This window comes from Marmota flaviventris, chromosome 8 (genome assembly GCF_047511675.1).
Source record: "Marmota flaviventris isolate mMarFla1 chromosome 8, mMarFla1.hap1, whole genome shotgun sequence".
NCBI classification, from domain to species: domain Eukaryota; kingdom Metazoa; phylum Chordata; class Mammalia; order Rodentia; family Sciuridae; genus Marmota; species Marmota flaviventris.
In genome coordinates, this window is record NC_092505.1 from 132,923,647 (window position 1) to 132,948,780 (window position 25,134).

The 25,134-nt window shown below is 34.2% G+C and overlaps 1 protein-coding gene across 1 annotated transcript in view; it reads right to left on the reverse strand.

The window, feature by feature from the left end:
- Dock3 (dedicator of cytokinesis 3) overlaps positions 1–25,134 on the reverse strand; it is a 589,868-nt gene that overhangs the window by 484,018 nt on the left and 80,716 nt on the right. Inside the window, exon 2 of the mRNA XM_071614941.1 lies at positions 17,151–17,191. Within this exon, the coding sequence (XP_071471042.1) occupies positions 17,151–17,191 (41 nt within the window). The remainder of the gene's footprint in view (positions 1–17,150; positions 17,192–25,134) is intronic.

Genomic DNA, 25,134 nt, shown 5'->3' on the forward strand with positions numbered 1-25,134 from the left:
ATGAAAGAGTCATTAGGAGAAGCAAATGCCCTCCAAGAAGGTAATTCTGTGCCTGAAATTAAGTCAGATACTGAGAAACCAGAAACCGAGGAATTGCTTGTGACAGAGGAGTTAATTGTAGTTGCTATGTATACTTTAGGGCAATGCAGACAGTCTGAAAAAGAGAAAATGGAGCCAAAGGTCATCTCCAAATGATTTAAATTTGAGGAAACTTTGCTACAAGAAATTCCAGGAGAATTTATTTACTGAGCAGTATTTCCCTTTAAAACTTTTAAGATTTCCACATTGAAAACATTATTATTATTTATGGTCCTCTGGCCAAATGCTACATGTACTAGAAGTGGATATCAAAGTATCACTGATATAAGCAAAAATAATTTTGTTAAATAATTTTGTTAGATCAATCAAGCCAGAGTTGTAGATGTTGCTAACCTGGACATAGAGATTATTTTTAAGAAGGGAGATGTTTGCACCTTTTAATTATACATCCTGTTGCTCTACAAGGAGAACTTGTGAACAATGATGTTTGTATTCACTTTTCTTTAAAACTCCAAGTAAAAGTGCCAAAATTAAAAAATATCATATACTACAATCAAGTTGGTTTCATCCCAATGCTACAAAGCCAATTCAACATATACAAATCAATAAACCCCACATGAATAAAATCAAAGATAAAAATAATATATCATCTTTAAAAAGTCAGAAAAAGTAATGCAAAAAATTCAACATCCCTTTTATGATAAAAGTCCTGAAGAAACTAGGTATAGAGGTATAATACCTTAACATATTAAAAGTTATCTATGACAAACCCAGTGCCAATAGCACAGTGAATGGGAAAAAAACTGAAAATATTACCTCTAAAATTAAGAAACAGACACAGGCACTCTTAACACTCTTAACAGAATACTTAAAATTTTATCTGGAGCAGTCATGCAAGAAGAAGAAGAGTGCCACAAACAGGAAATTAATAATTCCATTTATCCCTGTTTGCAGATATGATTCCATTAAAGACCCTAAAGACTTAGAAGACCAAAAAGACTCCACCAAAAGAGGAAATCAAAGATGGAAGATTAAAGGAAAGCTGCATTTCCAAATGCTTTGTGGTTCAGAATTGAAGCAACATAAGAAGTACTGCTTCTCAGTGAGGTGTGGTGAGTGAAAGGGGGGGAAATTCACTGAAATTAAATATCTGACAGTCAAAAGACTCTTACGAATTCCCAGAAATTCAGGTGCATTATTCAAAGCACAAGAAAGGGTACTTTAGAGCCAAGCTGGTGGCAGCAGCACTGGTTCACTACAGAAGGGAGAGAGAACACAAGTGGAAAGAGAAACAATGGACAAATTTGGCATGAAAAAAACAAAGAACAGAAAAACAGTCTGAACAGAGTTGAACCTGAGGATGCACAGCAAGCCAGCGTTTGAAAAGTGCTCTGTTTCTCAATTGGCAAGAGGTGAGCTAAAGAGGGGAGCCATCTGGAGGAGACCACAATAGACCTTGTAGATGTAGGATCAAGCAGATTATAGCAAATATGGTCATACTATCCCAACAAGTACCTACTAAGTGACTTTTGGTATACACAGCAGAACATGATTGAGAGGCACAGAGGATTGTAACCAGGAGAATTTCAGTCAGAGTTATGGAAGGAATGTATCTCACTTTCCCTTTAAGGCTACAGCTCACATGACCATCTAAAAGGGCCAGGAAACTGAGCAGGTGGGCATGATTACACATAGGGATTTCACTCGGGGATTGAGTTTGAGACTGTCACATTCCTGCACAGCATAATGTGCAAGTTCTATGGGGGGTTGGCTCCTCAACACTACTAGTAGACTTTTGGGGCTGTCCCTAAAATCGGCATCTGCCCACCCTTAGGGGTGTGTTGATCTAATCTCTCCAGAGCAGACATCACCCAACAAAATCCCAAAGGCCTGATTGGAGCTAAAGCACTGACACCAAAACTTCCCATTTGAACTTGCAGCAGTCCCAGGAGCACACTAATCTGATCTGTCCGGTGAAAAAAACTATGAGTGACAGAACTTCCCATTCTATCTTGCCTGAGGTTCCAGATAACTCCAACTAACATCTCAGTGAGCAACACCAAAAGAGCAAGAGTTTAACAACCTCTTGCCCTTTCTTTAAAGGGTAAAAATATCAGGGGTAAAAATATCAAGAAGAAACTGAAAAAAGGGCAGTCTAGCATAGGCAAACATATATTTGTCAACAGTTTTGAGCAACTCAGCAGAGATAATTCTTTCATTTTTCATTAAAAACTTTTTCCTTTTTTTTTGGTTTGTTTTATTTTTGGTGTTCTTTCTGTACTGATTGCTTTGTGCATCTACATACATATACATACCTGCTCCTATTTATTATGTTTATTATTTTTCTTTATCTTTTAAGGATTAGAATTTTTCAATTCATTTGGGTTTTTGTTTCTATTGTTGCACTCTCTACTATCTTTTCCCTCTAACAGCCAGTTTCTCTTGTTCTCTCATTCCCTTTATTTTGTTGCTTTCATTTTCTCTCTTTCTTTATAATCATCACTTGCTATATATATCCCTTCTGTCTTCTGTTCACATTTTGAGTATGTTAAACTTTCTTTTACCTTCCTATTACATTTTTTCTTTATTAAGTTATTTTTACCATCTTTTAGAACTACTTGTTTATATAATTCCTGACCCCACCATTTATATTGTTGTGGTTATTAGTATTGCCAATGTATAGTTGACACTTGATGTTTAATGCCAGACCTAGTTCACAGCAATTTATGTTTGCTTCTGTTGCAACTGCTGATCCCACCACTGCTGATTTTGTGGTAGTGTTGTAAAAATATCATAATATAAACTTGGTATTTATTTTAATGTTTCATATTGTTCACTGATGATGTAGTTATAGTTTGTTTCCCCTGTTTCTGTGAGATGCTGGGAATCTACTGAGACTAGAAGTTCACAGGGTAGAAACTCCACTTCTGAGCTAAATCCAAACCACAATCAAGAGACACTGCACCTTGCTCCACACACAAACCATGCACAAATTTCAGTGAAATTTTACTACCAAGAGGCAAAAAACAGACCCCCAAGTAAGAACAGATAAGGGCAAGAGGGATCTTAGGTCCTACTCATGGACATCCACTCCTATAGTAAAATCAGAATTAACACAAAGACTAGACAGCACACCTATGAGGGGTCTCAATGGAGATTACTACCATACCTCTTTAGAATACACAGAGATGTTGAATGAAGAAGATCAATCACAGAGGGTATAACACATATACCCTGCAGAATAGAACTGCCAAATCAATCAGAAGGACCACACTCTTGAGAGAGGGAAAGTGGAATTCTTGTGAGAGGGAAAGTGACACAAAATACACACTCTACAAAATACACTAATCATCACCAAAGAACTAGCAGGAAAATTATACTACAAAACTTGCTTGGAAATATATTTTAAAATTCCCACCAACCTGATATCCTACAACAGTTTGCCAAGAAAAGCCTGTGCCCTAAAAAAACCCATACATGAAAGTGGAAGGGAGATCCACCCTGATAAATGCACAAAATCCAACAGTGCAATTAAAAAATATGAAAAACAAGGTAATATGAGACCTCCTAAAGTTCATAATTCACCAGTAACTAACTTTAAAGATACTGAAGTAAATGAAATACCAGTTAAAAATTCAAAATAATTATAAAATTGACCAATAAATTCCAAGGGAACATAGAAAAATAAACAAATTAAGAAAGCATAGGATATGAATGGGAAATTCAATAAAGAAAAAGAGATATTGAATAAGAACCAAAAGGAATTCTAGAAATGAAAGGCACAATAAATCAAATGGTTTAGCTGAAAGTCTCTCTAATAAAATAGAACAGGCAGAAGACAGAATTTGAGATATAGAAGAAAAAGTGGCCAGCTTTGAGCATTCAAAGCATATCAAAGAAAAGAACAAAAAAGGGAAAGATGAGAGAGTAGAGACAGCAAACATTGCCTGGCAGCTCCTATAAGGGAGGTACATAAGCAAATACACTGAAACTTAATAATAAACTGTAAAACAAAAATATTTAGATGCAAAAATTCAGTTAACTTGAACATCTGAAATACTAGTGTGCCTTGGCCGCCAATGGTGGTCACCAGCAGAAGGGGGTAGTGCAGACAAATGAGAAGGTACAATAGGTAGATAAAGTATTTTAGAAAAACGCAGGGGTGGGGGTTGACTTGGAGAAACCTGTGGATTATAGAAGCTGAGGGACTTCAATGGACTCATAGTCAGTGGGAGAGGGGTTTGGTGAAAACAAATTTATGACTGGCTCCCCTCCCTAAAACCATGCACAAAATTCTGGGCAGTGAAACTGGCTGCTGGACTCTCAGGGAAAAGGGCACCACGGTTGTGCTCTACTTTCCAGGTAGAGTAAGCCACCTGTAGGTGACAGGACTACAGATATCAAAGGATACACCAAACAATTAAGTTAAAATTTATTCTTCTGTCACTGTCATTAGTGCTATTTCTGGCTCCCACTCCAAATAAAAGTGGCAGGAAAATCATTGGGACAATTCAAGTTTCCAGAGTAGAAACCCTGCTGCTAAGAAAGACTCACAACTCAGCCAAGCAACAAGAATCCTCACCCCATAATTGATCCACCCCTGCTGGAGCCTAAACATGACTCCAACTCATAGAACTGAGGAGACAAAAACTCCAAACCAAAAACAAGGCCCCAAGGAAATATAATCAGAGTGGATTCAAAACAGAAATTCTATAATAAAAAAGAAATATACACATAAAGACATGCACATAAAAGAGGAAGAGGAAAGGGAACCCATTTCAACTGATAAGCAACAGCAGGACCTCAGAAAGCATGAGGAAAAAGGCAAAGAAATATTCCCCCAAAATTAAAAATCTCCCAACATAAAGACCCACTAAAATAGAAGTAGAGGAATTTCCAGAGAAAGATTATTTAAAAACTGATCATCAAATTATTCAATGAACTAAAAGAAGAACTAAAGAACGAAATAAGAGAGCATGTACAGGAGAAAAAAAAGATCATTTCACTAATACAAAAAGAAACCAATCAGAACTCCTGTAAATAAAAGACATGATGAATCAAATTAAAAACTCACTTGAAAGCATCACCAACATATTAGAGTGTATATAAAACAGAACTTGAGCACTTGTAAACAGAACCTGAGGCCTTGAAAAAAACAGGATAAATTTGAGTACATCGAATACAAGAAAAAAAAATAAAACATAATCACAATATATAAGAATGCTGGAACAACATCAAGAGAACAAACTGAGAATCACTGGGATAAAAGAGAACATAGAGATATAAGCTAAAAGGCATTAAGAACATTTTTAAATGAGATTGTCACAGAAAACATTCGCCATATAAGAAAAGACACAGATACCCATATACAGGAGATGTACCAGACCCAGATAGACCTAACAAGAAGGGAAGTTCTCCAGGACACATCATAATAAAAATGCTCACCACAGAAAATAAGGAAAAAGTAGTAAAAAGCTGAAATAAAGAACAACATGCACATTTAGAGACAAACCAATTAGACTCACTTCAGACTTCTCTACTCAGACCTTAAAAACAATAAGTGCATGGAACAAAACTTTTCAAGCTCTGAAAGAAAATAACTGCCAACCAAGATTGCTGCACCCACCAAACTTCTTTCATATTTGATGGGGAATGAAAAACCTTCTATGACAAAGAAAAATGAAAAAAATACATGACAACTAAGCATTACAAGACAATGTGAAAATAAATGGCACACAGAAAATCCCAAAAACAAAATCCAAAATTCCCAAATAAATGAAGATCAATAGAAGACAAATCATCTAAATGAGAAACAAAGCAGAATTAAATATAGGAACAACAAAAATGGCAGCAAACCATAAGCACAACAACACTGAATATAAAGTCTCAACTTCCCAATTCAAAGACACAGATTTGCAGAATTGGTCAAAAGACCAAGAGCCAATCTTTTTTTTTTTTTTTTTTTTTGCAAGAAACTCATAGGTAGGGACACTCACAGGCCAAATGTAAAAAGATGGGGAAAAATATTCCATGCAAACAGACTCTGAAAACAGGCCAGAGTAGCCATATTCATATCTGATACAGCTGAATTCAAGCAAAAATTAGTTAAAGGAGGCAATGAGGGGCATTTCATCATAATAAAGGGGAACAAAACAACAAGAAAAAATAAGGCTAGTTAATATATATGCCCCAAATTTAATGTACCCAATAACACTTAAAAAATACTCCCAAACATTAAATACTAGAAAGACCTCCATACAATAATACTAGAAAATTTCAACACACCTTTAGCATCAATAGACAGGTTATCAAAGTATAAAATCAATAAAGACATATAGCCAACCCAAATAATACTATAAATCAAACTGGCCTAACAGAATACTTCACCCCAAAACAATTGAATTTACCTTCTTCTCAGAAACTCATGGACTCTCCTCCAAAATATTATTCTAGATCAAAATGTAAATCTAAGCAAATATCAAAAAAGTGATAATACCATGCATCATATCAGACCACAATGGAAATAAAATTAGAATGACAGCAAGAAAAAAATAGACCCACACAAACACATGGCTATTAAACAACCAACTTTTGGGGGAACGGTACTGTAGATTGAAATCAGGGGCACTCAACCACTGAACCACATCCCCAGCCCTATTTTGTATTTTAGAGACAGGGTCTCACAGAGTTGTTTAGCATATCGCTTTTGCTGAGGCTGGTTTTGAACTTGTGACCCTCCTTTCTGAACCTTCCAAGCTGCTGGGATTATAGGCATGCGCCACCTTGCCCAGCAATAAACAACCATCTTTTAAATGAAGAACAGATGAAAGTAGAAATGAGAGAAGAAATCAAGAAGTTCTTAGAAACAAATGAAAATGAAGACACAACATATAAAAATCTCTGGGACAGTATGAAACAGTACTAAGAAGAAAATTTATTATACTGAGTGCATACATTAAAAATATAGAGGTCCCAAAGAAACTTCTGCTCCACCTCAAAGCCTTAGTAAACAAAGAAAGGAATTCTAAAATAAGAAGAATACAGGAAATAACAAAGATCAGAGCCAAAATTAATGAAATTGAGAATAAAAAACAATAAAGGATCAACGCAACAAAGAGTTGGTTCTTTGAAAAGATAAATAAGATTCATAAACCCTTAGTGAAACTACCAAAAGAAAGAGATAGAAGACCCCAAAAATTAGAGATGTCATTAGAAACTATTCAAAATCTACAAGACACTGACTAATTCCTAGACACATGACCTACCCAAATAGAATTAGGAAGATATAGAACACTTTAACAGAACAGTATCAAGTAATTAAACTGGAACAGCAATCAAAAGGCTAAAACAAAAAAAGCACAAGACCAGATGGACTCTCAGCAGAGTTCTACCAGACCATTAAAAAAATTAACAGTAGTCTTCCTCAAATTACTACATGAAATTGAAAGGAAAACTCCAAGATACATTCTATGAAGCTAGTATAACCTGATACCAAAATGACACAAAGAAACATCAAGGAAAGAAAACTAAATACCAATATGGCTGATGAACACAAATGCAAAAATCCTTAGTAAAATACTAGCAAAATGCATTCAAAAACATGTTAGGAAGGGTAATACACTATGACCGAGTTGACTTTACTCCAGGGATGTAAGGCTGGTTCAATATACACAAATCAATAAATGTAATTTACCACCTAAAGATCAAGAATCATATAATCACTCAATAGATGCAGAAGAGGCATTTGATAAAATACAGCAATGATTCATGTTAAAAACACTGGAGAAACTAGGAATAAAAGGAACTTGCCTCAAAATTAATAAGGCAGTGTACAACAAACCCATATGCAACATCATACTAAATGGTGGGAAAAAAAGAAAGCTTTTCCTCTAAAGTGATGAACAAGAAAGACAAGGATGTCCATTCTCACTACTTCTATTCAATATAGTCCTCAAAACTCTAGCAAGAACTATCAGGAAAGAGAAGGAAATTACAAGAATACAATTCTTGTAATACAATCAAACTTTCACTTTTTGCCAATGACATGTTACTTTATCTAGAAGACACAAAAAATTCCACCAGAAGACTTCTGGATAAATTAATTTAGCAAAGTGGCAGAATACAAGATTAATACTCATAAATCAATAACTTTTCTATATTCCAACAGCATGTCAGCTGAGAAAGAAATCAGAAAAACTATCCCCTTTACAATAATCTTTTTTAAAAGCCTGGGAATTAATATAATCAAGGAAGTAAAAGAACTCTATAATGAACACTATAAAACATTCGAGATAAAATTGAAGAAGACCTCAGAAGATGGAAAGACCTACCATTTTCATGGACATGCAAAATTGATAACTTTGAAATGTCCATACTACCAAAGTAATATACATATTTAATGAAATTCCCATCAAAATCCAAATAAAATTATTTACAGAATTAGAAAAACTACTTCTTAAATTCATTTGCAAGAATAAGAGACCTCTAATAGCCAAAGCAATTCTGACAAGAAAAGCAATGCAGGAGGCATCATAATACCCAATCTCAAAATTATACTACAGAGCCACAGTAACAAAGCCAGTATGGTACTATGATCAAAAGAGACATGAAGATCATTGAAACAGAATACAAGACATCAAGATAAACCCAAACTCGTATAGTCTGATTCTTGATAAAGGTGCCAAAAATGTTATGTTGGAGAAAAGACAATCTGTTTACCAAATGGTACTTGGAGAACTGGATGTCTACATGTAGAAGAATAAAATTAGATCCTTATCTCTCACCCTGAAAAACACTCAAATCAAAATGGATCAAAGACTTGGTAATTAGACCAGAAACTATGCAATTGTTAGAAGAAAATTAGGGTCAACATGCCATCATATAGGGGCAGGTATCAAATTACTCATTAAGACTCCTAAAGCTTAAGAAATAAAACCAAAACTCAATAATTGGGATGCCATCAAACTAAAAAGCTACCCACCACAAAAAATAAATAAATAAATAAATAAAAACAAGTGAATGAAAAGAGAACATACAGAATGGGAAAAAAAATTTTACCACCTACTCTTCTGACAGGGGATTAATATCCAGAATGTATATAAAAAAAATACTTAATGCCAAAAAGCAACCCAATTAATAAATGGGTCAAAGAACTAAACATAAACTTTTCAAAAGAAGAAATACAAATGGCCAACAAATATATAAAATATGTTCAACATCTCTAGCAATCATGGACATGAAGATCAAAACTACACTAAGAATTCATCTCACCCCAATCAGAATGGCAATTATCTAGAACACAAACAACAATAAAGAAATGCTGGAGAGGATATGGGGTAAAAGATAATATCATGCATTGTTGATAGAAGCATAAATTAGAATAAGGCAGTGTGGATATTCCTCAAAAACTAAGAATGAAGCCACTATATGAACCAGCTATCCCACTCCTCTATATTTATCTAAAAGAACTAAAGTCATCATACTATAGTGATAAGGCCACTTCAGTGTTTACAGCTGCACAAATCCCAAACGGCCAAATTATGGAATCAACTCAGATGCTCACCAACAGAGGAATGGATCAGAAAATGTGGCATATATACACAATGGAGTTTTAGGCAGCCATAAGGAAGAATGAAGTAATGGCATTTGCTGGTCAATGGATGAAAATGGAGATTATACTAAGTAAAATAAACCATATTCAAATAATCAAGAGCCAAATGTTTTCTCTCATATGTGGAAGCTAGAGCAAAATAAGGAAAAGAAGGTAGCAGGAGAGGAGACTGGCTATCATAAATAGATCAGTGGAATCAAAAAGGAGAACTAGAAAGGACAGGAAAGGGGTAGAAATATGGAAGGAAATAAATAATAGCCTGTTACATATGTGAATGTACCAAAATGAATATATATAAAAATAGGCATATATATTGAGGTATATGTATATATGAGTGTATATATACTATAATATAATCAAACATAAATAGACCAATGAGTGAATGGAAGATCGAAGAAGAGAGGAAAAAGGAGGAGGGAAGGAAAGAGAGAAGGGACACAGGAAGGGGGAAATGGGGAATGATATCAAATTCCTTGTGTGTACTGTTTTGTTAAAATTAACCCAAATACTATGTATGATTATAATGCTCTAAAAAGCAGTATGAAAATAAAATAATACAAGAACCATGACCAAAATATATAAGAACTGTGGGGTAACATTAAGAGACCAAATTTAAAAATAATTGGAATCAAATAGGGTAGTGAGAAGCAGGCTAATGGAATGGATGCCCTTTTCAGGGAAATAAAAACAGAAAGTTTCCCAAACCTTGAGAAGGAGATGGAAATATTCAGAACCCTAAATAGACAAGATCAAAAAAAACCCCTCCCATGACACATTATAATTAAAATACCTAATATAAAAAGCAAATATAAAATTTTTAAAGCCTCCAGAGAAAACAACAGGCTACATTTGGGGAGGCAAGCCAAACATATTTGCTTCTGATTTCTTAGCACAAACCCTAACTTCCAGGAGGCCAAGTAATGATGTGCTCCAAACCCTGAAGGAAAATAACTGTCAACTAAGACTGCTAGATCCAGCAAAATTATCCTTCAGAATCAAAGATGCAATAAAAATCTTCAAAGATAAGCGAAATCTAAAAGAATTCATGAATATTAAACCAGCACTATAGGAAATATTAAGAAATACTAAATAAAGAAGGAAATAAAAATCAAACTCCTGATTTCACAAATGGACAAAAACTATTTGAAGGATAGATAAGCAAATAAGAAACAGGATCAAACTAAACATCAGAAATAATATTAAATGGCAGGAATTGATAAACATCTCTCTATAATAGCATTGAGTGTAAATAGTACCAATTAGCCAATTAAAAGATAGGCTGGCATAGTGATTTAAAAAACAAAACCCAACCATCTGTTATTTGAAAGAGACTCACTCCACTAGCAAAGATAGCCAGAGACTGAAAGTGAAATAATGTAAATTCACACACTATGCATATAGAGCCTGAAAACAAGCAGCAGTAGCTACTTTCCCATCCAACAAAGCAAAACTCAAATCAAAGTAAATCAGAAGAGACAAAGAAGGTCACTTCATACTGGCAAACTGAAGACTCCAACAATAAGACATAATAATAGTAAACATTTATGCCCCAAACATCAGTCTATCTACTACATAAAACAGACACTAATCAACAAAGACTCAGACTCTAGTACAATAATATTGAGGGATTTCAACATACCTCTGTCACCAATAAATATGTCATCCAGACAAAAACTCATTGAAGACCCCTCAGACCTAAAAAAATATTATAAATCAAATGTCTTAACAGAAGTCTATAGAATATTTCATCCAACCATAGCTGAATTCATTTTCTTCTCAGGGGTTCCTGGAAACTTCCCCAAAATAGACCACAGTTTATCCTACAAAGCAACACTTAGCAAATACTAATAGTTAGAGATCACTTCTAACATCTTATGTGATGATCCTGGAGTAAAATTATAAATCAACATCCAAAAAACTCCAGGAATATTATATAAACAAATGGAGATTGAACAGTAATATACTTTTGAATGATGGATTGGTGATAGAAGATATCAGGGGAGAAATTTAAAAATTCTTAGAATCGAATGAGAATAGTGATACAACCTACCATAATATCTGGGACACTATGGAGTTGGTTCTAAGAGGAAAAGTTATAGTTATGACTGCCTACATGAGAAAATCAGAAAGATCCCAAATAAATAACCTAGTGATTCATCTCAAGGTCCTAGAAAAAAAACAGAAACCAATTCCAAAATCAATAAAAGGAAAGAAATAATTAAAATCAGAACAAAAATCAATGAAATAGAAACTAAAAAAAAATGCAAAGGATCAATGAAATAGAGAATAAGATAATAAAACAACAAATCAATGAAATTAAGAGTTTGTTGTTTGAAAAAATAAGCTAGATAAACCCATAGCCAACTACTCACATTTATAAAATTAGAGATGAAAAAGAAGAAATCATTACAGACATCACAGAAATCTAGGACTATATTGAAAGGACTATACTGAAACTTATACTTTAATAAATTGAAAAACATAGATTAAATTGCTACATTTCTAGACATAAAATTCAATCAAGAAGATGTAGAGGGCTGGGGCTCAGTGGTAGAGAGCTTGCCTTGCATGTGTGAAGCACTGGGGTTCAATCCTCAGCACCACATAAAAATAAATAAATAAAGATATTTTAAAATGTATATTTAAAAAAGAAGATATAGAAAATCTAAACAGACCAATAACAAGGAATGAGATTCAAGCAGTAATGAGACGGCTTCCAACAAAGAAAAGTCCAGGACCAGATAAGATTCTCAACTGAATTCTACTAGACCTTTAAACAAGAAGTAATAATGTCAATGCTCCTCAAATTACTTTGTGAACCTGAAAGGGTGTGTTTTAGTAAGCTTTTCATCACTGTTACCAAAATACTTGACATGAAAAAATTAGAAGAGGACAAATTTATTTGGGTCACATGGCTTCAGAGGGTCTCAAGTCTACAGACAGCCAATTTGATTGCTCTGGTCCCAAGGTAAGACAGCACAAGCAGAGGAAAGCTGCTCAGCTCATTGCTGAATCAGAGAAAGAGAAAGAAAATGGAGCCATAGCGAACATGGATCTTTGCAGAGTATAACCCCCTTGACCTATTCCTCCAGTAAGGACCCACCTGTCAACAGTTACAACCTACTTCACTCAAACTAAGATGAACTAATTAGGTTAGAGCTCTCACAATCCAATCATTTTCCTGCTGAACATTCCTGAGTTACTTTAAGCCATAAAAGTGAAACACTTCCAAATTCATTCTATGAAACCAGTATCACCTTGATAATCAAATCAGATGAGGACACATCAAGAAAAAAAACAATATTCCTAATAAACTTAGATGCAAAAAATTAGCAAATCATATTCAACAACATATTAAGAAGACTGTACGTCATGATCAATTTGGTTTCATTCCAGGGAAGCAAGGATAATTTAACATACATAAATCAATAAATGTCATTCACCACATAAATAGAATTAAGGACAAAAAGATCAGATATCTTGATAAAGAGAAAGCCTTTGACAAAATTCAGCACCCACTTGTGTTAAAAATGCTGAAGAAACTAGCAACAGAAGAAACTTATCCCAACATCATTAAGGCTATAAAGACAAACCCAAAACCAACATCACAGTGATTAGGAAAAAAAAAAACAGAAAGCATTTCCTTTAAAATCCAGAACAAAAAACAACACAACAACAAAAAAACAAAACAAAAACAATGTCTGTTGTCACCACTCCTCGTCAATATAGTACTAGAAATTCTAGCCAGAACAATCAGGCAAGAGAAGAAAATAAAGTGGAGAAAAATGGAAAAGTAAGAAGACAAATTATCACTGATTATAAATGATAGGACTCATTATACTTAGAAGATTCAAACAGCTCCAACAGAAGACTGCTAGAACTAATAAATTTAGCAAAGTAGTAGGTAACAATCATGCTCATAATAGCCTCAAAAAAATATCTAGGAATAAATCTAACCACCAAGATGAAAGACTTCTACAATGAAAACTGTAGAACACTGAATAAAGATATTGAAGAAAACACAAGATGAAGAAAAGATTTTCCATCTTAGATAGGCAGAATTAATATTGTTAAAATGGCCATATTAGCAAAATTAATAGACAACTTCAATGCAATCCCCATCAAAATGCCAATGATATCCTCACAGAACTAGGGGGGGAAAAAGTCCTAAAATTACTTTGAAATTCCAAAGCAATTCTAAACTCCCCCAAAAAGCAATGCTGGAGACATCACAATACCCATGCTAAGTTAAATAAGCCAGAATCAGAAAGTCAAGGTTCCAATGTTTTCTCTCATATGCGGAAGCTAGAATAAAATAAGGGGAAAAACAGGATTGGGAAATTCCATAAAAATTTTAGAAATATCAATGGAGTGGAGAAAGGTAATGGGAGAAGGGAAAAGGGATAAGAAAAGATTGGGGATGGAGGTAAAATTAACCCAATTATGCCATGTACATGTATGAATATACCACAGAAAATTCTACCTTTACATATACCTATAAAGCACTAATCACAAAAACAATAAATAGAAGGAAGACCAGTAGAATAGAGGAAGGGGAAAAGGAGGAGAGGATGGAAAGAGGAAGTACTGGGGACTGAAATGGAATAAATAACACCCTATGCTTATATGTATGATTATGTAAAAATGAACCCCTATTATGTGTGACTCTACTGTAGTCATTAAAACATTAAAAAATAAATTGGGGTCTGGGGCTGTAGCTCAGTAGCAAAGCACTTGCCTAGCATATGTGAGGCACTGGGTTTGATTCTCAGAACCACATAAAAAAATAAACAAAATAAAGGCATGCTGTCCATCTACAACTATAAAAGATTTTTTAAAATATTTAAATAAATAAATTTTAAATTAAATTTATTTAAAATTTATAAGGGAAAATAAATTTGAAATTTTTTAAATATTAATTAGATTTTCTATATACAAAAATAAACTTGCTGATAAAAAAATCAGAAAAACAATCTCACTCACAATTTTAGCAAAGAGTTAATTAAACCACACAATTTCAGAGGGTTAATTAAACCACACAATTTCAGAAGTACATTAGCCTAAAGTGAAGAAATTAATGGAATCTAATCTGACAAAAAGAGATCTGACACTGTTTAGGGTAATGAGATTTAGCTTCCTCATTTTCATCAGTTTATCAAACAACTACAAAGACAAATCACAAAATAATTACTCTCACAGACCCTAAACAACTGATTTACATGGAAAAGAACTGAAAATAGGTATGAGATTCTGAGTACTTCCCCTTAACTATAAAATGAAATTTTAGTTACCCTGCTGGAGAAGCCACATGAACAGAGACCCTGAGAGTACATGGAGAAACCCAATTAACATATATTGGTGGTACACCATCCATGCCAAGATGCCAAAAAAATACTCTTGGACATTCTGGCCAGTTGAGATCCCAGATGACTATAGCTACAAGATGACCTCACAGGTATCCAAACAGCCACCCAGCTGACTCCTCAAACCACAAAATCATGAAGAGATAAAATGTTAGTTTAATCCATTACATTCTATTGTACTTGCTATTTAACAATGGATAAAACAATTATGTTTAATATTTTAAAGGTATTATCACTCATGTTTCCCTTGATATCATTTTTAAACAAAACACTGTGAATCAATTTGATACATCAATCACAAACATATAATAACTTCAATGACCACAGTGATTCCCCAAATACTAGTATTGGAAGCAAAGTAGAAGAGTGGCCAAGATCAAATATTACTAAGAATAAATTTATAATATGTAATAGCACAAATTAAAGCTTTCTACTCATTTATAAGAGTTCTTATTTATTCAAGTGCTAACCTTTTTGGCAATTCAAGCAAGATTTTAAAAATAAAACACAAATAGAAACTATTCCCATGTAAGCATTCTTAAGACAAAATTAACACCTAAAGTGTAGCTCAAAATCAGAAATAGAAGGGGGAAAATTACCTATTGAGCTGTGGTTCTCAACCAGGAGCAATTTTGCCCCCATAATACATTTGGCAATGCCTGGATTGCTTCTTCACTGTCACAACATAGGGGGAGATAGTTACTGGCATCCAGTAGATAGAAACCGTATATGCTGATAAATATCTTAACTACACAAGATAGCCTCCTACAGCAAAGAGTTGCCTAGCCCAACATGTTAGTCGTGCAAAGAATGAGAAAACTGATTATAAGCAATTAAAACATGAAGATATTGTTTCACTATAATCATTACCTCAGAAACCAACAACTTGGTGTTCAAAGAGAATAGAATTATGCATTTCCGTTCAAAGAGAATAGAATTATGCATTTCCAGGTAAATGGATGGAGGTGAAGAATATCATGCTAAATGAAGCAAGCCAATCCCAAAAAACCAAAAGACCAAATGTTCTCTCTGATAAATGGATGCTGATCCATATGGGGGGAAGGGGCATAAGAAAAATGGAGGAACTCTGGATGGGAAAAATGGATGGTGGGGTGGGGAGGGGGAATGGGAGTAGGAAAGATGGTGGAATGAGACAGACATCATATTCATAAGTACATGTATGACTGCATGAATGGTGCAACTCTACATCATGTACAACCAGAGAAATGAAAAGTTGTGTACCACTGGTGCACAATGAATCGAAATGCATTCTGCTGTCATGTATAACTACTTAGAACAAATTTTTTAAAAAAGAAAGAAACTAATAAAACAATTTCACTGGCAAAACTGATGGGTAAAACTTGGGACAATTTTTTAATGAAAATAATGTGATAATTTTGTTATTTATTTTGTTATTTGTCTACATAAGAAAAAGCATAATACAACGAGTATTAAAATACAGAAACAAGAAAATGAATAATATTAATTATATGAAAGAATTAAGCAGAAAGAATGTTTTATAAATGCATTATACTGAAGAAGAATGTTCCTAATGGTATTATAACTGCTAACTAAAATATATTTTATTTGATCAAATTACCAATTATATAAACACATAAAACCTAGAACACAAAATTAGTATTATACACCAATATCTCATTTAGATTAAAATTTTAACAAGAATATCAGGATCAACCAATGTCTAATTAGACATTATTTGACTTTTTTTCCATTTGACTTTTTTTCCAATTTATTTAATAGAAATAAATTCATCTAACTAGTCACATTATTATTTTGGCAATGCCTGGATTGCTTCAAATTCCAAGGAACTAGTTCTATAAATAATTCAATTTACTTTTTGTCAAATATTTGAAGGAAAAACAATTTAAAACTTAAATAGGCCTGCCTCTTCAAGATAAGTTTTATAACTATGATCACATTTGCATTTTCTGTCCTTTCAGAAAAATTATTTTAATATTCCTGAATCAGAGAAAAGTCTGATACAGTTCTGTAGAGGAAAAATATGTTTGTGGCCACTATAAAAGACTTAAGAGATAGATCAGTAAGAGCTGTTATTTTACCAAACATACTTAGACATCTCCCTCTGGAATTAAAAAAGCTAACAAACATTTCATTACCTTTACATTTGGCTTCTTTGTTGACACTCCTCTGTACCAACCTAAAAGAAAGCATACAAAGGATATTAAAATCATATTGTTGTCTTTTTTGTAAGAGACTGAATATAATATTTTTAGAAAAAATAAATTAATACAAGCTTTCCTTTACATACCAGCATAAATTTATTAGGATCTAGAGTTATCCTAGTAACTCACTTCAAAAGGAATAATTTTATTGTTACTACAGTCCAATTTTCATCACAGGGTGCACACCCCTTTTAATGAATAAGAAACAGGAATTATACATAACTCTACTGCACCAAAAAATCCCAGATAGATTTATTAGAGGCGAAGAAATTCCAAAAACATTGAGTGGTTTTGTTGCAAACAGGAGTATAACACAGACTTTCATTTCCTGAACTCATTCAATCTTAAATGCAGTATACTACATTACTCTCATTTCTTTGCCTTCTAGTTATTAAAGGCAACATCCCTGCCAATCCAGGTACTTACTTATTACTTTTCCTCTCCCCCGCCCTCACTTAACTCTTTTAAGCATTCATACATAGCAATGCTAACAAGCTTTCCAATTACATGATACAAACAATTTTCAGGGAAAAGAAAATTGTATTACCACATTTTCTCAATGCCAAGCTATCATCTTTTTTGTTTGGCTTTTGTTTTGGGGGATACTGGGGACTCAACTCAGGGGCAACCACTGAGCCACATCCACTCAACCACTGAGCCACATCCCAACCCTAGTTTGTATTTTATTTACAGACAGGGTCTCTCAGAGTTGCTTAGCACCTCGCCATTGCTGAGGCTGGCTTTGAACTTGCAATCTTCCCCTCTCTGATTACAAGCCCCTAGGATTACAGGGATACGCCACCATGCCCAGCAATTCCAATCAGTTCTTTTCAGAGCTCTGCTATGGTTTCATTACTAGGGTTTAATAAAGCAGTTCCTGTATTTAGGAGGGCAAGCTAAGAGCTGTATGTTTAAAGGAGGAAGATGGAGAAAAAGGAGTAAAGATTATTAATAATAGCTAATATTACATAAAACTTATTGATCTTTTTTTTTCTTTTATTGGTACCAGGAATTGAACTCAGAGGCACTTAACCACTCAGCCATTTTTTTTTTGAGAGAGAGAGAGAGAGAGAATGAGAATTTTTTAATATTTATTTTTTTTAGTTTTTTGGCAGACACAATATCTTTTTGTTTGTATGTGGTGCTGAGGATCGAACCCGGGCCGCACGCATGCCAGGTGAGCGTGCTACCTCTTGAGCCACATCCCCAGCCCCTCATTTTTTATTTTAAGACAGGTTCTCCCTAACACTTAGGACCTCATTAAGTTACTGAGGCTGGCCTTGAACTTGTAATCCTCATGTCTCAGCCTCCCAAGCCTTTTACACTGAAATTGAAAGTTTATTCTCTGTATTCGGTTTAAGTCTTGTAACAAAACTATGAGGAAAAGAATCAATTACTTCTCCCCTGAAACAATAAAAGAAAAGAAATCTTCCTTTCTGTATAGGGCAACTGCTGAGATAATAAGTTTCATTAACTCACTTTACACATTAAATCTCAATTTATTTTCTTAAAAAGTGACAATTGTTTTCAACATGATACTTTACAGATAATTAAGAAACATAATGACATCAGAATGATTTGCAGAGTAAGGCTCTCCAAAAAGCCTCTTTTCAATAAAGTCACAAGAATACCACAAAGCTACAGTAGTTAAGGCAGTGGGGTACTAATGAAAGAATGGGCAAAATGATCTATAGGATTAAACAGAGCATCCAGAAATAGCCCAACATAAACTGATCTTTAACAAAGGGGCAAAAGAAATACAATGAGGGGGGGAAAAGCAATGTTTTCTTTTTTTAAAAAAAGAGAGAGAGAATATATTTATTTTTTAGTTATCAGCGGACACAACATCTTTGTTTGTATGTGGTGCTGAGGATCGAACCCAGGCTGCATGCGCTACCGCTTGAGCCACATCCCCAGCCCAAAAGCAATGTTTTCAACAAATGGTGCTAGGACAACTAAACATACTCACACAAAAAATAAATGTGGATACATACCATATACCAGTCATAAAAATTAACTCAAAATGTATCATAGATATCAATGTAAAATGTAAAACCACAAAACTCCCAGATAATAACAGGATAAAATCTAGATGACAACTGGGTATGGTGATGACTTTTTAGATATAAAAATCAAAGACATGATTCATAAATTCTTTAGTAAGTTGGACTATATGTTAACTAAAAAGTCTGCTCTGTGAAAGAAACTATCAAAAGAATGAGAAGACAAACCACTAATTAGGAGAAAATGTATATAAAACACACGTCTGATAAAGGACTGTTAGCCAAAATACACAAAGAACCCTTAAAATTCAACATTTAAGAAAATACACAATTCAATTTAAAAACAGGTAAAAAACCTGAACCTCACCAAAGACACCACACAGCTATGGCAATAAGAATATGGGGGTGGGGTAGCTCATCATATCCTACTAGGGGATTTTTCCCTTAAACATTGAGATACCACTACTCACCTATAAGAATGGCCCAAATCAGGAAATACTGACACTACCCAATGCTGTTGAGGATGTAGAACGACAGGAACTTTCATTCATTTTTCAGAATGCAAAATGGTAAAGGCACTTTGGAAGACAACTTGAAGGTTTCTTAAACAACTAAACATAATCTTACAATAGGATCAGCAATTCATTCCTTGATATTTACCCAAATGAGCTGAAAACATATGTGCACATACACACACAGAAAAAAAAACTACAAATGGGTATTTACAGGATCATAATTGCCAAAACCTGAAAGCAACCAATATGTAGGTGATTTTACATAAACTATAGTACATCATCATCAATATAAAGGAAAGTTATAAGGTGATATAAATATGCTATTTATCAAGCAATAAAAAGATATATAGGAACCTTAAATGTGTATTGTTCATGCACTTAATACTATATACTGGGGAAGAAAACGTGATCATTCTCCCTGAGCCACTTCTCCTGATCCATGGAAAGCTCTAATCTAAGATTTAAAAAACTTTTTTTCATCTTCATGAGATGCTACCATAATGAATGAGGGTCATGAGAATTGTACACAGTGAACATCAGTCATCCATTTTCCTTTTGTTGTTAACATTTATTATTGTACATGTTAATGAGGTTCAGTATGATAATTTTATACATGAACATAGCATGCACTGACCAAAATCAACCTCCTTTTTTTTTTCTCACTTATGAAATTTATTATCTAATTAGGAGGAAATTCATTTAAAAAAAAAAAAAATCTCTGCATCATTGATGAACTCCAATCAACTGAGATGGTAAACTCTAAGAGAAAACAGAACAGACCTAATTTGTTTGTTATATCCTGCCCAATTGGAAATTTGTAAAAGAATTATGCAAATGACCTACATGGCCAAACCATCAACCTCCCTTTTTTAACCTTCCCACAACAGAGATTCCCAATCTCTAGTTGAGCTTATTCTACTTTCAGGCTGACGTTTTTTAGCTTCCATATTTGAGAGAGAACATGCAGAATTTGTCTTTCTGTGGCTTGTTTCATTTAACATTATATTTCCCAGTTCCACACATTTTACTGCAAATGACAGGATTTCATTCTTCTTTATGGCTGAATAACATTCCACTGTATATAGATGCCATACTTTATTTATCCATCCATCTGTTGATGGGTACCCAGGCTGATTACATATCTTAATTATTGTGAATATCACATCAATAAACATTGGCATACAGGTATCTTCTTGGTATGCTGGTTTCATCCCTTTTGGACATATAGCTAGCAGTGAGACACCTGGACTGTATTATATTATAGTTCTATTTTTAATGTTTTGAGGAACTGCCATAATGATTAATTTACATTTCTACCAACCATTTTCTGTTTTTAGTAACAAAAAAAATGTTGTTATGTAATTATGTTCTGTCTCCATGATTGTTAATGATATACGGGCATTTTTCATATATTTATTGACCATTTGTATTTCCTCCTTTTATAAAGGCATATTCAGCTCACTTGTCATCTTCCCTATTTGGTTTATTTGGGTTTTTGTTGTTACTTTCTTTGAGTTCCTTATATATTCTAGATATTAGCCATTTGTCAGATAAGGAGTTGTCAAATATTTTCTCACATTCACTGTTAATTGTTTAGTGTACATAAGCTTTTTAGCTTGATGTCATCCCACATGCCAATTTTCCTCTTGTTTCTGCACTTTGGGGTTTCTATCAAGAAAATCATTGCCTGTTCCAATGTCTTAAGTATAACACTTATGTCTTCTTCCAGTAGTTTCAGACGTTCTTGTCTTGATAGATTTTGAGTACATTTTTATACACATGTAAAAGAGAAGGGTAAAGTTTCAATCTTCTGTATGTGCATATCCCATTTTTCTGACATCATTTATTAAGAGGATGTAATTTTTCTAAAGTACTTTTGGCCTCTGTGGGGGAATCATTTGTCAATAAATGAATGAGTTTACTTCTGGGCTTTCTATTCTGTTCTAATGGTGTACCTGTATGTTTTTGTACTATATCTGGCTGTTTTTCTAACTGTGGCTCTGTATGTCTTGAAATAAGGTATTGTGATGCCTCTAGCTTTATTAATTTGTTCAAGATAACCTTGGCAATCCACAGTCTTTTATGCTCTCATGTAAATCTTAGTCATTGTTCTCTAGTTCTATTAAGAATATCACTGATATTTTGATAAGGAAGACACTGCATACATAGATTCACTTTGAGAAGTACAGACATTTTAACACTAATAATTCTTCTAATAAATTAACAAGGAAGGTCTTCCATTTTTAAATATCTTCTTCAACTTTTTTCTTTGTTTTTTAATTCATTTAAATTTTTTCTAATTAGTTTTACATGACAGTAGAATGCATTTGGACAACTGTACATAAATGGAGCACAACTTCTCATTCCTCTGGCTGTGCATGTATGCAAAGTCATACCAGAAGTATAATCATACACGTATCCAAGGTAATAATGTCTGTCTCATCCTACCAACCTTCCCATCCCCATGGTCCCTTCTCTACCCTCAGTCTCCTCTGTGCAATCCAAAGTTCATCCATTCTTTCCTACCTGCCCCCCACCAGCAACTATGGATCAGCATCCACTTATCAGACAAAACATTTGGCCTTTGGGGGTTTTTTTTGAATGGTTTTTCACTTATGATATTTTCTAGTTTCATCCATTTACCTGCAAATGCCATAATTTCATTCTTCTTCAAGGCTGACTAACATTCCATTGTGGATATGTACCACATTTTCTTTATCCATTCATCTGTTGGGGGAACCTAGGTTGATTCCATAGTTCAGCTACTGTGAATTGAGCTGCTATAAACAAATACTGATGTGGCTGTGTCACTGTAGTATGCTGTTTTTAAGTCCTTTGGGTAGGAACCAAGGAGTGCGATAGCTGGGTCAAATGGTGGATCCATTCCAAGTTTTCTGGGGAATCACCATACACCTTTCCATAGTGGTTGTACCAATTTGCAGAGCCACCAGAAATGTGTGAGTGTAACTGTACCTTTTTTCCCACATCCTTGCCAACACATACTATTGCTTATATTCTTGATAATTGCCATTCTAACCGGAGTAAGATGAAATTTTAGAGTAGTTCTGATTTGCATTTCTCTAATTACTAGAAACGATGAACATTTTTTCCATATGTTTGTGAATTGTTGTATTCTTCTTCTGTGAAGGGTCTGTTCAGTTCCTTAGACCATTTATTGACTGGGTTGTTTATTTTTTTGTTGTTAAGTGTTTTGAGTTCTTCATATATCCTGGAGATTAGTGCTCTATCTAAACTGCATGTGATACAGATTTTCTCCCATTCTGTGGACTCTCTCTTCATGTTCTTGTTTCCTTTGCTGAGAAGCAGCTTTTTAGTTTGATACCATCCCATTTATTGATTCTTAATTTTATTCTTGAACTTGAGGAGCCTCACTAAAGAAATCAGGTCTTAAGTTGACATGATGAAGAACTGGGCCTACTTTTTCTTCTACTATGCACAGAGTCTCTGGTCTAGTGCCTAAGGCTTTGATCCATTTTGAGTTGATTTTTGTGCAGGGTGAGAGATAGAGGTTTAATTTCATTTTGCTACATATAGATTTCCAGTTTTCCCAGCACCATTTGTTGAAGAGGCTATCTTTTCTCCAATGTATGTTTTTGGCACATTTGCCTAGTATGAGATAGCTGTATTTATCTGAGATTTTCTCCATGTCTTCTATTTTGTACCATTGGTCTACATGTCTATTTGGTGCCAATACCATGCCATTTTTGTTACTATTGCTCTATATTCTAGTTTAAGGTTTGGTATTGTGATGCCTCTTGCTTCACTTTTCTTGCTAGGGGTTGCTTTGGCTATTCTGGGTCTCTTATATTTCCAAATGAATTTCATTATTGCCTTTTTTAGTTCTATAAAAAATGTCATTGGTATTTGAATATGAACTGCATTAAATCTGTATAACACTTTTAGTAGTATGGCCATTTTAACACTATTAATTCTGCCTATCCAAGAGCATGGGGGATCTTTCTATCTCCTAAGGTCTTCTTAAATTTCTTTCCTTGGTGTTCAGTTGTAGATGCCTTTCACATCTTTTGTTAAGATTAATTCCAAGTATTTTATTTTTAGGCTATTTTGAATGGGATAGTTTTCCTAATTTCTCTTTCAGAGGGTTCATCACTGATGTATACAAATGCATTTGATTTATGTGTATTAATTTTATATTTGCTACTTTGTTGGATTCATTTATTAGTTCTAGAAGTTTTCTGATGGAATTTTTTTGGATCCATTAAATATAGAATTGTGTCATCAGCAAACAATGATAATCTGAGTTCTTCTTTTCTTCTTTGTATCCTTTTAATTTCTTTCATCTGATTGCTCTGGCTAGAGTTTCAAGAACCATGTTGAGAGTTCCCAGATCAAATCTCCAGAGGCCAGTTGATTTTTGGAGAAATCACCATCGCTGCAACAGACCGCATGGAAATCAGAGCCTCTGGGCCCAAGTAAATCTCCGGACTCTGGACCCAAAGCACACAGGTCTAGCTCATGCACTGCTCACAAGCAGCTTAGCAGAAATACCTATCAGCACATCTGCAGAACTCCAGACTGCGCACCGCTCCCACACAGATCACTTAGAAACTACCTACCCACAGCACAAGGCCATCGCCCAGCTCCGCCCACATCATCAGACACCGGGGCACTGGAAACAGACTAACTCCATCTTGAAAAACCTTCCCTGCCATTTTGTGGTGGCCGTGGCTATCATATCTGATTGCCATTTGAGCTGGAGAGACCGTGGAACTCTACAAGAGCACTACATATTTATAGAGTAAAAACAATAACACACCAGATCCACAGAGCTGGAAAGGAAGACACATGAGCAACATGAAAAGACAAAAAAAAAAGAAAGTACCACAAACAAATCAAGAAGACAACACATCATGAGAAGAAATGGAAGCTACAGCAGAAAAAACGACAGAGTATACATGGTTAAAATGTTTTGGGATCTCAAAGAAGACATAAGAGAACAAATACAGGCAGTGAAAGATCACTTCCAAAATGAGCTACAGAAACAAATCCAAGAGCAAAAGATCACCTCAAAAGGGAGATAAAGGTTACATAGAAAAAACAAACTGAAATCCTTGCAATGAAAAAAATAATAAACCAAATTAAAAACTCAAATGAAAGTATCACAAACAGAGTAGACCACTTAGAAGATAGGATATGAGACAATGAAAATCAAATAAATCATCTTGAAAAGAACATAGACCACACAGCGAAATGATAATAAATCACAAGCAGAACATTCAAAAAATATGAGATAGCATAAAAAGACCAAATTTAAGAGCTACTGGATAATGAAGGCATAGAGGTCCAAACCACAGGAATAAACAATCTATTCAATGAAATAATATCAGAAAACTTTCCAAACATGAAGAATGAATTGGA